This window comes from Leucoraja erinacea, chromosome 8 (assembly GCF_028641065.1).
Source record: "Leucoraja erinacea ecotype New England chromosome 8, Leri_hhj_1, whole genome shotgun sequence".
NCBI classification, from domain to species: Eukaryota; Metazoa; Chordata; class Chondrichthyes; order Rajiformes; family Rajidae; genus Leucoraja; species Leucoraja erinaceus.
This window is the reverse complement of record NC_073384.1, coordinates 74,196,969-74,211,938: the sequence shown is the minus strand read 5'-3', so window position 1 is coordinate 74,211,938 and position 14,970 is coordinate 74,196,969. Positions and strand designations below refer to the sequence as shown.

Genomic DNA, 14,970 nt, shown 5'->3' with positions numbered 1-14,970 from the left:
ATGTAATGCTAGTAAGGCTGCGTTTGGAATATTGTGAGCAATTCTGGGCACCATATCTGAAGAAGGATGCGCTGGCTCTGGAGAGGGTCCAGAGGAGGTTTACAGGAAAGATCCCAGGAATGAGTAGGTTCACATAAGATGAGCGTTTGACAGCACTAGGCCTGTACTCGCTGGAGTTTAGAAGAATGAGTGGATGTCTTATTGAAACGTACAGAATAGTGAAAGGCTTGGAAAGAGTGGATCTGGAGAGGATGTTTCCACTAGTTGGAGAGACTAGGTCTAGAGGTCATAGCCTCAGAATTAAAGGGCTTTCTATTAGGAAGGAGAATGGGATGAATGTCTTTAGTCAGAGGGTGGTGAATCTGTGAAATTATTTGCCGCAGAAGGCTGTGGACGCCACGTTAGTGGATCTTTTTTAAAGCAGAGATAGATAGATTCTTGATCAGTACAGAGGTTCTGGGGAGAAGGCAGGAGAATGGGGTTAGGAAGGAGAGAGGGATAGATGTTTTATGTTGGAGTAGACTTGATGGGCCAAATGGCCTAATTCAACTACTATTACTTATGATCTTATCTTATGACCAGCATTGTTTGTTACTTTATTAAGGTGTCATCTGAAGCTAATTAGTGTTTTTCTGATTGGCATTTTTTGACCATCATTAATTAATGTGCCTTTGGGGAACTTTACAGTATAAGGGTAATTATTTGTATTAGATGGCGCCCAACCCAGGCAACTATTTGCATGCTAGCCACAGAAGCAGATCTACAAACATATTACAATCGCTCCACGCTCTTAAATGTCTACTCCCATAACATATCTTACTATAACTATGATTTTATTAAACCCCTCTCAAATCTGGCCCTTATCATGTATCTATACACTGTAAATGGCCTGATTGGAATCATGCTTTGTCTTTCTGCTGACTGGTTAGCATGCAACAGAAGCTTTTCACTGTACCTCTGCACAAGTGACAATAAACTAAACTGAACTAAATAAACTACACTGAGAGATCCAAGCTTATTGCTTTGGTGATTGAGTGGGTTCTAATTATGTAGATATCCCAAATTGTAGCAGACTTGCAGCTGCTAAATGGAATGCACTTTGGAACTTTTTTGTTCCACATATTTATATTCAAGAACATCTAAAGGAGATATATAAATTTGCAGCTATAATGAATTAGCTGTGAATGAAGTGGTGGACCTGTATGTGTGTGTGTACAGCATTCTAATCCATTATCACAACATGGACCTTAAATTGTTTGGGACTCATCCAAATGTAAACCTGGTCGCGACTTGATTCTTCATCTAATTCTTCTTCAGCTGCTAATTGGAATGCACTTTGGAACAAATTTCTTCTAAAGAAAATATGTTAAACAAATTAGCAGCTTTAATGAATTAGCCATGAATTAAGTGGTAAGTTGGACTTCAGCACTTAAGTAGTGTTTGCACAGCTTTGTAATCCATTATCACAACATTAATCTGAAATTGTTTGTGCCTCCTCTAAATGTAAACCTGGCCTCGACTTGAAAATGACATTCTTCTTCTACCCTGGGTTAGAAAGTATTAACTTTTCCTTTGTTTAAGAAGGAACTGCAGATGCTGGAAAATCGAAGGTAGACAAAAATGCTGGAGAAACTCAGTGGGTGAGGTAGCATCTATGGAGCGAAGGAAATAGGCAATGTTTCGGGTCGAGACCCATTTCCTTCGCTCCATAGATGCTGCTTCACCCGCTGAGTTTCTTCAGCATTTATGTCTACCTTTAACATTTCCTTACCTTGCTTCCCATGACTCCCATATGTAGCATGTATCGTATACAATATTTGACATTTCCCTTGGTGATGTTGCATTCTTCTATTGAAGTGAACTACATCCACTATAAAAATGACGAACTGGAGTTTTATTCTTGGGTTGCATATGTATGATGTTTCTTGTCGTAAGGGTTGAAGAGTGGATAGAGAAAAACAATTGGATTTAAAAAAAGAATGAGATCAACATTTTTGTGTTGACCTGAGCTAATATATAGGCACTGAAAGAGGTTTGGCTTGCAGAAAGATGCAGCTGGGGAACCTTTTTTTAAAATTCTGAAGAAGGGTCTCGACCCGAAACGTCACCCATTCCCTCTCTCCAGTGATGTTGCCTGTCCCGCTGAGTTACTCCAGCTTTTTGTGTCTACATTGTTTTCCAAGTTGGCAACCTGCAACCGTGAGGTATTACTGGAATCTATGTTGAGAATGAAGCTGTATATGTTCAGGGTTTAATGGAGAGAAGCAAATATATGTTGCCATTATTTGCGGATGACTTGAAATGAGGTTGGAAGGTCAATGAGGGAGGAACCAAACAACAAGATATTGATGGTTAAGTGAGTGGGCAAAACATTGGCAAATTTACTATAAACGTGGGAGGATGTTGACCACTACAGAAGGACGAATAAAAGGTCAGTCTTTAAGTGGAGGAAATCTGCAGCACATAAGATAAGTGATACAATCAATCACAATCAGTTTTATTCGTCACTTGCACATAAAGTGCAAGTGAAATGAATTTGCCAGCAACGGTGCAATGAAAAACAACACACAAAAACACAATAACAAAATTAACATAAACATCCACCACAGCATTCATCACTGTGGTGGAAGGCACAAGATTTGGCCAGTCCTCCTCCATTTTCCCCCGTGGTCGAGACCACAACCCTCCGCAGTCGCCGCTCCGGGCTTCCAGATGAGTAGACAAGGTAAAGTCCAGGTAAATCCTGAAACTATGCCTCCCCACCGGAGACCGCAGCTTCAGGTTGGTGTAGGCCGGCGGTCGAAGATCTAAAGTCCCCGCCGCGCTGCAGCTGGAAGCACCACAGACCGCAGGGCCGGCGGTCAGAGCTCTCCTCCAGGGGTCCCCGGCGAGGGTAAGTCCACGCCATTCCCGCGGTTAGAAGTAGGCCGCGGGCCGGCGGTCGGAGCTCTTCTCCTCAACGAGGGATCCCAGGACGCTGCCAGCTGGAGCTCTGCAGACCCCGGCTTCAGGCTGCCGCAGGCCAGTGAATGGAGCGCTCCCCTCCAGCGAGGACTCGCCCGCTCCATGGCGAGAGTCCACGCTGCTGAAGCCCTGGGCACTTCTCCGGGACAGGCCGCATGTACACTGTGTACACTGATCCTCGATGTTGGGCCACGGGGGGGAGGCGACATGGAAAAAGTCGCCTCTCCGTGGAGGAGACGACCAAAGCGGTTTCCCCCTTGCACCCCCCACACAAGACGCACAAAGAAACATTAAACATTAAAACACACTAAAAAACAAAAAAAGTAGAAAAAACCTAACACGTTGCTGGCAGGGCTGCTGGCTTGCAGCGCCCCCACCGACCAATGATGGGATTAGAATTGGGCCATTTGACCCATCAAGTCTACTCCGTCATTCAATCATGGCTGATCTATCTCTTCATCCTAACCCTATTCTCCTGCCTTCTCCCCATAACCTCTGACATCATGCATTGATATAGAACAGTTAATAACTAAGGTAAATGGAATGCTGGTCTTTCAGGGTATTGGGGTATAAAGTTAGGAAAGTCTTATTGCAACTGAACACGGTGCCAGTAAAATCACATTGAGAGATTTACTCACCGAATTATTGAAAAGGTGCTTGATTTCACCTCATTGTCTTTTATATAGGAAAGTTAACAGTGTTAACTCGTGAGAATAAATATGTCAACTATTTTGGGAAGGGTAAATGCTGAGAGAATGATTTCTCTCATGGAAGAGCCCAGAACCAGATTATATTGTTTCAGAATAAAACCATTAAAACTGACATGAGAAATAATTTATTTTCTGGCTTGTGTGTCATGTGGCTCCTTGCCACGGAATCGGCCTTTGTGAATACTTAAAGTAAAGTGATTTCTAATTGAACGGTTAACCAAGGATTGTGCAAAAGGGCATAATGAAGGACTGTCAGATCTGCCGTGATTCTATTGTGCAATGGAGTAAACATAGGGGGGTGAACAGTGTACCAAAATCCTGCTGATGGTTATGAATACATGCATTTCACAGGTTTGGCTTTGGCACTGCTTGTCAACATTGAACAAGGAAATGTTGCACTCATATGTTTTTCAGTTTGCCAGTTGCATTTTTAGGCTATTGCGTTGCTTTCATCTTTTCAAACCCATAACACAGGGGGTCAGCAACGTACGCCCCCTGGGCCGAATGCGACCCACAAACCGAAATCATCCGGCCCGCATGCGGATTTTTTTCCCGTAATCATCCGGCCCGCCGAGCGCCGGCTGTACCGCATCCTGCGCAAAGCCTCCGGCACGGCCGTGCACCTTCTGTGATCGTGTGATTTGATGCCTGCATTCAAGGGCGGGATCCATGTGTACACATGATAGATGTGGCCCGCCATCCACTCACAGACATGCGTCCTGGCCCCTATGCACAACAAGGTTGCCGACCACTACCATAAGATCTGTAGAAACTTGCATTTAGATTCTGGAAACTAAGTTACGGGCCTGTCCCACTTAGGTAACTGTTTAGGCGACTGCAGGAGTATGCGGTCGCCATATGTTCGTGGGTGGTTGCCGGGGAGTCGCCTTCATGGTCGTGAGGAGTTCCCGCATTCTGGGAACTTGTCGCAGCCTCATTATGGTCGCCGTGAATTTTTCAGCATGTTGAAAAATTAGCGGCGACTAGAATGAAGCCGCCATGGAGAGTAGCGAGAATTCTCGTGCCGTAGGTGGGTCGCCAGGAGGTCGAAGGTTCTCGGAGATTCTCATAGGTTGTAGCCGGTGCTGACCGGTGAATTTTATTGGCTCATTGGGGGGAAAAAAGAGGTAGCAGTTGTTTTCAGAACCAAGGATAACTGACCGATAATGATAATGTCCGCCGAGCTTCACAGCCGTGTATCTCTGGCTTCTTAAAGGTTGTCTCCACTCCTTCTCCCCCCCCTCTTTTAAAGGACTTACCGTACACCGTGCTTTAGCTGTCTTTTTACAAAGTGGTATCTGTATCACCTTGGCTTTGCAACGTGTGAATTTTTTAGACCGGGCAAGTGGGGGGGGTGCTGTCTACAAAATTCACATTGGCTGGTGCAGGAAGCGTGTGTGTGCATGTCCGTGTGCGTGTCCGAAACGTCACCCAGTTTCTTCTAATGGATTACCCCCGCACAATTTAAGCATGCAATAGTCTTCACCCTACCATATTTACCCAACCAGAAGCAATTAAATTTAATGTAACTCTTTTTCCCCAAGAACCCTTTTGTGTGTGTGTGTGTCTCTCTCTCTCGCGCTCGCTCTCGCCTTGAAGAACTTGGACTGAAGATGCACATTCCAGTGATTGAATACAGTTCACGTTTCCAAAGATTTCTGTGGAGTTCATTGGTTTTTCCTCCAATCTATGGAAATCCCAAAAGATGCACGAGGATAACGCTGAATTCCTGCAACTCTGATTCTTAATCACCATTTTGTGCTTCGAATCTATATAATTGTATGCTTTCATTAGCACAGAAAATTCTCACAATTTCATTCAATGACACACAAATCAATTACAATATTTAATGTTGCCTTTAATATTTAATGTTCTCACTATGTTAGAAGTTGGGGAATTAAAATTGGGCAGAGTGGGAACAGAAGTGCTTGTTTTTAGATGGCACTTTAAGCTGAAAAAGCTGCGTAACAAAGCAATAATTAGTTAAATGAGTGGTTGAGCACACTGCATTATTATTGCTCTGTGCAGATGTTTCACTGGTGCTATTTAAAAACGTGGGTTTGATCCTAACTATGGATCAAACTGTATGAAGTTTGTACATTCTCCCCGTGACCCACGTCGATTTTCAAGAGATCTTCAGATTCCTCCTACGCTCCAAAGACGTACTGGTTTGGAGGTTAATCGGCATTGGTATAAAATGTAAATTGTCCCTATTGTAGGATAGTGTTAATGTGTGGAGATCGCTGGTCGCAGCAGACTTGGTGGGCCGAAGGGTTTGTTTCCACGCTGTATGTCTAAACTAAAGAATGCAAGGTTCTTGTTGAATAATATATTTCTCAACAATCTGTGATGGATTTGTTCTGACTACTGCCATTACTCCTGCATCCAGTATCTTCATTTTACTTGATAACTCTCTCATTGATTAGCGCATCCACTCCATTATATGGAGAGAAGGAAAATGTGATGTTTCAGGTTGAGACCCACCTTCAGATTGAAGAATCTTCAGACCCTTCCATCAGTCTGGAGAAGGGTCTCGACCCGAAATATCGTCTTTCTTCTCTCCATAGATGCTGCCTCACCCGCTGAGTTTCTCCAGCATTTTTGTCTACCTTTGATTTTTCCAGCATCTGCAGTTCTTTCTTAAACAACCCATTATAGATTGCATTTTGGATGGATCTGGAATTAACTGCATGTTCAGTTAACTGTTAGTGAGACTTGGTGCCCAAGCCGTGTACCTTTCTTGATGCAGAAGCACCTGAATAGTTATCTAGCAAAGATTACTAGATAGCAGATGGGAGTAACAGCTTGTATAGCTCCATCTGTCCAATTTACAAATCCAGAGGCTAGTTCCTCTCTATTTCTATCACAGCTTGGGTGGAAAATAGACCTATTGCTGGAGTAACTTAGTGGGTCAGGCAGCATCGATGGAGAGCATGGATAGGAGACGTTTTGAGTCTAGATGCGTGTTCTCCAGATATGCTGCCTGACTCGCTGAGTTAATCCAACAATTTATTTTTTGTAAACCTGCACTTACTGTTCCATGTTTCCACAGCTTGGGTGAGACCATTAAGTGCGGCGTAAACTAAACATTCAATTTGGACCTGGTTGTTATTAAGGACTTGAATAAATTTTGTTTGGTACTTATTTGGACAAATTCAAAGAGAATGCACATTTGTTCGAAAGTTAGTCCACGGGAGTACACATACAATTGCTGGTTGGTCTCCATGGATGAGACTTTGTATTCATATTGCTTCATAAGAGGCTGCCCTGATTGCAGTTTTACTGTTGCTCCATTGTAAACCATATGTGTTTTTAATTGAAACATTTACGATCTGTACTTGGCCCAATTATGAAAATATGGTTTCTGAATTAGTTGCAGGAGTCATCGGAATCACATAACTAATCCTGGTTCAGAAAGTTCCTTCTTGCCACACCACCGAGACCAATATATTTGTATTGTTGCGGTTAGGAAATTGGCTAATTTGGAGTCTCACACCATAGAAACAAACCTTTAGACAATAGGTGCAGGAGTAGGCCCATTCAACCCTTCCAGCAAGAACCGCCATTCACTGTGATCATGACTGATCATCCACAATCAGTACCCCATTCCTGGAAGGGTTTCGGCCCGAAACGTTGCCTATTTCCTTCGCTCCATAGATGCTGCTGCACCCGCTGAGTTTCTCCAGCATTTTTGTGTACCTTTGATTTTCCAGCATCTGCAGTTCTTTCTTAAACGCTTCTCCCCATGTCCCTTGACTCCGCTATCTTTAAGAGCTCTATCTAACTCTTTCTTGAAAGCATCCGGAGAATTGGCCTCCACTGCCTTCTGAGGCAGAAAATTCCACAGTCTCACAACTCTCTGTGTGAAAAAGCTTTCCCTCATCTCCTTTCTAAATGGCCCACCCCTTATTCTTAAACTGTGGCCCCTAGTCCTGGACTCCCCCAACATATTTCCTGCCTCTAGCGTGTCCAATCCCTTAATAATCTTATCTTTCAATAAGATATCCTCTCATCCTTCTAAACTCCAGAGTATATAAGCCCAGTCACCCCATTCTATCAACATATGACAGTCCTGCCATCCCAGGAATTAACCAGGTGAACCTACGCTGCATTCCTTCGGGCCCACTGTTTCCTTGCAAGCCTATCTATATTAATCCAATTTCCAGGACTTGTCCTGTAGCCTTCTACCTTGTGGTGTTTCAGATGCATCTAAAACCATGTTATTGAGACTATCGATCTTCACCGCCCTCTATCAATGTTTTCTTTAGTGATTTCTTTGTGCATTGTTGGCTGGATTTTGTCTTTATCCCTTCATCCCTCCCTTCAAGTTTACACGTAACATCTTGTGAGAAAATGCATGATTCCACTTAAACACTGAAGCTTCTCATGTCCATCTAGCGGACACCTGTTTAAAATCCTTCAGTATTTTTAATTGTCCTACATTTTCCGTGTGAAGTACTGGATGAGCAGAAATTCCTCTAAAATATAGGATACCCATCATGTGCAAGTCCTCAAATTCTAGCTGCATGTGCATCAAACAAAGGTTTGCATCTTCTGACCAATGCAGGGAGAGAGGCAAGAACAGAGATGGAAGAACTGAAATACAATGCAAAAGCAGAAAGTGGGTAAATTAGAGGCAAGAGAGAGGGCAGATGGGGTCATTACAAATTGATGGTAAAATGATCATAAAATGGCAAAAAAAAGGCAAGCCTGAAAGCTTTGCAGATAAATACACAGAGGATAAGCATAAGGAGGTAGAAGGTAGACAAAATGCTGGAGAAATTCAGCAGGTGAGGCAGTATCTATGGAGGGAAGGAATAGGCGACCTTCCGGGTCAAGACCCTTCTTCAGACTGATGTCGGGGGGGGGGGGCGGTTTTTTCCTGCTCCCTCCCCCCTTCCCGACATCAGTCTGAAGAAGGGTCTCAACCCGAAACTTCGCCTATTCTTTCTCTCCATAGATGCTGCTTCACCCGCTGAGTTTCTCAGCATTTCTTTTTGTGTCTACCTTCGATTTTTCCCGCATCTGCAGCTCTTTCTTCAGCATAAGGAGGTAATGGGTGTGATCTAATAATGGTAACAGCGATACCTGATTGCAAGGGGAGTAAGGGGCCTGTCCCACCAGCACAGTGCTGCAATGGTAGAGTTGCTGCCTTACAGTGCCATAGACCCTGGTTTTGATCCCGACTACAGGTGCTGTCTGCAGAGAATCTGTGCGTTTTCCCTGTTGGTTTTCTCCGATATCTTCAGTTTTCTCTCACACACCAGAAATGTCCAGGTTTGTAGGTTGATTGGCTTGGTATAAATGTAAAACTTGTCCCTAGTGTGTGCAGGATAGTGTTAATGTGCGGGGGTCGCTGGTTGGCACAGACTGGTTCTCTAAACTAAACTAAAGAATCTCTGCTAAAATAGTGATCATAGCACTAGTAGAATTCTGTATTCCATTTGAGAGAGCAACTTAACTCAGAACTACGACCTTTAGTTTTGTGGAATGAATAGACAATAGGTGCAGGAGTAGGCCATTCGGCCCTTCGAGCCAGCACTGTCATTCAATGTGATCATGGCTGATCATCCCCAATCAGTACCCCGTTCCTGCCTTCTCCCCATATCCCATGATTCCGCTATTTTTAAGCGCCCTATCTAACTCTCTCTTGAAAGCATTCAGAGAACCGGCCTCCACCACCCTCTGAGGCAGAGAATTTCACAGACTCGCAACTCTCTGTGAGAAAAAGTGTTTCCTCATCTCCGTTCTAAATGGCTTACTCCTTATTCTTAAACTGTGGCCCCTGGTTCTGGACTTCCCCAACATTGGGAACATGTTTCCTGCCTCTAGCGTGTCCAAACCCTTAACAATCTTTTATTTCAATGAGATCTCCTCTCATCCTTCTAAACTCCAGAGTGTACAAGCCCAGCTGCTCCACTCTCTCAGCATATGACAGTCCCGCCATCCCGGGAATTAACCTTGTAAACCTACGCTACACTCCCTCAATAGCAAGAATGTCTTTCCTCAAATTAAGGGCCCAAAACTGCACACAATATTCCAGGTGTGGTCTCACTTGGGCTCTGTACAACTGCAGAAGCCTTCAATTCAACTTTAATGTCATCGCACAAATACAAGTATCAGTACAACGAAATGCAGTTTTGCGTCTGTCCGTAGTAGTTGTACATAAAGAGAAAAAAAAACAAGAAAAAAATAGAAAGAGAAAAGATACAGAATAATCAGGAAATACAGAATGATTAAACAAAGGGGGACGGAGGGACCAGAGAAATCTATCGTCGGGACTCCGAGTTCAGCAGTGTGATTGTGTTGTTATAGAAGCTTTTCCTCATCCTGCTGGTACGTGACCTGAGGCTCCTGTACCGCCTCCCTGATGGACTGCAGACTCTTTGCTCCTATATTCGATTCCTCTTGTTATGAAGGCCAACTTGCCATTCACTTTCTTCACTGCCTGCTGTACCTACAATAGACCAAAGTGGAATGGACAATGTATTAGCAGGACAGATGGAGATTCTTGAGAGCAATGAACCACTATGGCCAACAAATGGATTACAGATGAGGCCTTAATTTGAAAGAGAATTCATTAGGAGGTGAAAGGAAAATACTCCAATAGAGCCTAGGAGCCCAAAAAATGTGATGGAAAAATAAGCTGAGGGCAAACCAGTAATGTCCATAAAAATAGACAAAGAAGTAGGTAAAAAACATGGAGCCCTTAAAAGAATTAGCGTGTGTAACGATAATTAAAAGGGTAAATAAACCATATAAAATTACAGCACGGAAACAGGCCATCTCGACCCTTCTGGTCCGTGCCGAACACATAATCTCCCCTAGTCCCATATACCTGCGCTCAGACCATAACCCTCCATTCCCTTCCCATCCATATAACTATCCAATTAATTTTTAAATGATAAAAACGAACCTGCCTCCACCACCTTCACTGGAAGCTCATTCCACACAGCTACCACTCTCTGAGTAAAGAAGTTCCCCCTCGTGTTACCCCTAAACTTCAGTCCCTTAGTTCTCATGTCATGTCCCCTTGTTTGAATCTTCCCTACTCTCAGTGGGAAAAGCTTTTCCACGTCAACTCTGTCTATCCCTCTCATCATTTTGCCAACCTCTATCAAGTCCCCCCATCTCTCTTCTGCCATCGGGAAAGAAGGTAAAGCCCTAAATCTGTTCAACCTTTCTCCAGAACAGTTTCTGAAACCCAGCCATCAACATGACATGGGGAACGAGCTCTGAACAGCCTGACAGATTAGATGGATATTTTGTATTTACCTTTTCAGTAGAGGAATCTATGAACATCCAAGTAATACTGAAAAATGTTGGAGGGGAATTGAATAATTGTCTTGGTAAAATTGTAAAATAGTGTTACTGTGCGGGGACCGATGGTCGGCGTGGACTCGTTGGGTCGAAGGGTCTGTTTCCACGCTGTATCTCTAAACTAAACTGTGGACTTCGGAAGGGGTGGGATAAGGACCCACAATCCCGTCTATAGCAACGGAACGATGGTGGAAAGGGTCAAAAACTTCAAATTCCTGGGCGTGCATATTTCCAAAGATCTTTCCTGGTCCCAGCACACTGATGCAATTATAAAGAAGGCAGCATCAGCGCCTCTACTTCCTGAGACGATTACAGAGAGTCAGTATGTCAAGGAGGACTCTCTCGAACTTCTACTGGTGTAGAGTAGAGAGCATGCTGACTGGCTGTCTCGTGGCTTGGTTCAGCAACTTGAACGTTCAGGAGCAGAAAAGAATGCAGAAAGTTGTGACCACTGCCCATTCCATCATCGGTTCTGACCTCCCCACCATCGAAGGGATCTATCGCAGTCGCTGCCTCAGAGGCTGCCAACATCATCAAGGACCCACACCACCCTGTCCCACACCATCTCTCCATTGCCATCGGGAAGAAGGTGCAGGAGCTTGAAATCTGGAACATCCAGGTTCCAGAACAGCTTCTTCCCCACAGCCATCAGACATGACATCAAACAAGTTCTGAACCGTAACATTCTATTATTACTATTACACTTTATCTGTTTATTTATTGTGTATATAGTCTATAGACACATTGAACTTTTATCGGCCATTCTGTATTATGTTTACGTATTCTGTTGTGCTGCAGTAAGCAAGAATTTCATTGTCCTATCTTGGCCACATGGCAATAAAACTCCCTTGACTCTTGACAACCTGCCAGCAGGCCAGACTTGTATGAGAAGGATAACAGAAACCGATACTTGAGGCTAAATGGCCTTGTTCCTGCTTGTGGTCTAGTCTCCAGTGCTCGAGTAATGGGTGTAGATCAGTGCATGTTCCTTTAACATAGTGACTTCACCACTACTAACCACTCCCCATTGTCTCTCGTATAATTGTTGTGTCCCCACCTCCAGCTCGCTCTCTAGCTCCAGTGATGACCACGGACAGCTATTGCATAGTATGTATGTAGTGCTTATAATAAACTATCAGTAAAGGACTTTGTGTAGCAATCAAATCATTTTACATGGTGTCAGAAGTGGGATTCGAACCCACGTCTCCAGTTGGAGCTCTTGGCGTCTAAGACCGAGAAGACAGTGGCAGGACCGACCTGTGCAGCGACGTCCTCCACCGTCCGCATGGGGTAGTGCGGGCGCTTGATGGCAAGGTTCAGGTCCTTCCGGTTAATGCAGATCCGGATCTCGCTGCGATCAATCAAATCATTTAGCAATCAAATCATTTTACAATGGGTTTTGCCTTCACCTGTCTGGCTAGCAAAATCTAAAATTCTTTATATCACTGCCTCGCTACCTCTCCACCCTTATTAAAATCTACCTCTAATTATGCTTTAGGTCAACCATTTAGAGCAACCACTGCTGATTTTCAGCTTGATTAGATGACCTCGCCTCTGAAGATTTTGCAGATTTTACGATGTTACATCATTTTTTAAATATTTGTCAGTAAATGCTTGTTCATGCTGGGGCCCACCAACTATTCTTTGGAATAGAGTGGTTATTGTGTTAGTTCATAAGGACATAAGTGATACGAGTAGAATTAGTCCACTTGGCCCATCAAGTCTACTCCGCCATTCAATCATGGCTGATCTATCTCTCCCCCTCGACCCCATTCTCCTGCCTTCTCCCCATAACCCCTGGCACCCGCACTAATCAAGAATCTATCTGTCTCTGCCTTAAAAATATCCATTGACCTGCCTCCACCGCCTTCTGTGGCAAAGAATGTTGTTAGTTAATCAACATTATTAATGTTTTCCTTGAAGGTAAGGAATTTTTGCACAAATGATGAAACAAAAATTAAATTAAATGTCTCATGTTGTATGTCTTCTTGTGTAGGCTTGGATGATTACTTGCAGTGCTACATTCACAGCTTCGAACGCGAGAAAATAAATGGTGAGCAACTTCTCCAGATTACCCATCAGGATCTTGAAGAATTAGGAGTTACACGTATTGGTCACCAGGAACTAATCCTGGAGGCTGTGGATCTACTTTGTGCTTTGGTAAGTTAAATTTTTTTTTTTTTCCAGAAAAATTTAATGATTGTGCAGTACATTAGTTTGATCGTTGTCTAACCAATAAAGACCCCCAAGCTACAAGCTACAAGCTACTGCAGTTGTACAGGGTCTTGGTGAGACCACACCTGGAGTATTGCGTACAGTTTTGGTCTCCAAATCTGAGGAAGGACATTATTGCCATAGAGGGAGTGCAGAGACGGTTCACCAGACTGATTCCTGGGATGTCAGGGCTGTCTTATGAAGAAAGACTGGATAGACTTGGTTTATACTCTCTAGAATTTAGAAGATTGAGAGGGGATCTTATAGAAACTTACAAAATTCTTAAGGGGTTGGACAGGCTAGATGCAGGAAGATTGTTCCCGATGTTAGGGAAGTCCAGGACAAGGGGTCACAGCTTAAGGATAAAGGGGAAATCCTTTAAAACCGAGATGAGAAGAACTTTTTTCACACAGAGAGTGGTGAATCTCTGGAACTCTCTGCCACAGAGGGTAGTTGAGGCCAGTTCATTGGCTATATTTAAGAGGGAGTTAGATGTGGCCCTTGTGGCTAAGGGGATCAGGGGTATGTAGAGAAGGCAGGTACGGGATACTGAGTTGGATGATCAGCCATGATCATATTGAATGGCGGTGCAGGCTCGAAGGGCCGAATGGCCTACTCCTGCACCTAATTTCTATGTTTCTATGTTTCTACAAAGTGATCATGACTTTATCTAAACAGACTTAAGAATATTATAGAAGTTTAGTTTAGAGATGCAGAATAGGAACAGGCCCTTCGGACCACTGAGTCCGCACTAACCAGCGATCCACGCACACTTGCACCATCCAACACATGCTGGGTCGTTTTACATTTGTACCAGGCCAATTAACCAACAAACCCGTACATCTTTGGAGTGTGGGAGAAAACCATAAATTCCTGAGAAAACCCACACAGGTCACGGGGAGAACATACAAACACCGCACAATCAAGCACCCGTGGCTGGGATTGAACCCGGGTCTCTGGCGCTGTAAGGCAGTAGCTCTTCTGCTACACCACCCATGCAAGAGTAAAAGTTGCTTAAAATGTACAAGAGCGGAAAACTTTTCTTTTGGCATGAGTCACTTCATATCCAAATTTAAGTATTCCAGTAAATTTGAAGGGAGTGAACTGAAGTCCAGTTCAGTAAGTGTTTACAAACATTTCCATACTTGTATATAAATGCAAAGGGATAAATTTCACATTTTCCAAATTGGTGAACAATAATTTTGGACAAGTCACTTATCTGCTAAATTGCTTCCTATCCTGATCTCTGCTGAATTTTTATTCTGGTTTAGGGATTTTAAATTGGTAAAAACGTGTAGATTTAGAATCTACTAGACCAAGTGCAGACCCGTTGGGTCTGTTCCCCCAATGTGTGGTTGTGAGGGGGGAGGCGGCATGCAGCGTCACACACACTAACTATCTCCCCCCCCCCCCCACTCACGCTAATTACCCCCCTTGATATTATATTAATATTATTAATTTGCTACTTTTACCCCATAACCACCCTATCTACTGATGCATAGCCCCCAACGCAGTCACATCTAGAGAGGGGGGTGGGGGTGCAGAGTGAGGGCAGAGAGAGAAGGGGCAGAGAGAGGGACAGACACAGAGAGAGGCAAGAGGGATGGGGGGTGGAGAGGAGGAGAAGAGGGAGGGAGGGTGAGAGGAAAGGTGGGGGGGGAGGGGAGGAGAGAGAGAGGGTGAGGGGGAGAGAGAGAGAGGGTGTGCTGAGAGAGGTGAGGGGAGGTGGAGAGCAGGGAGGGTGGAGGGAAGGGGGTAGGGG

General features: G+C 44.0%; 1 protein-coding gene across 2 annotated transcripts in view; it reads left to right on the top strand.

Moving 5' to 3' along the window:
* The window catches only part of cnksr3 (cnksr family member 3), a 106,643-nt gene that overhangs the window by 22,340 nt on the left and 69,333 nt on the right, over positions 1-14,970 (top strand). For both annotated transcript variants that reach the window (XM_055639988.1, XM_055639989.1), the window contains one exon: positions 12,991-13,154. In XM_055639988.1, coding sequence (XP_055495963.1) covers positions 12,991-13,154 — 164 coding nt within the window. The remainder of the gene's footprint in view (positions 1-12,990; positions 13,155-14,970) is intronic.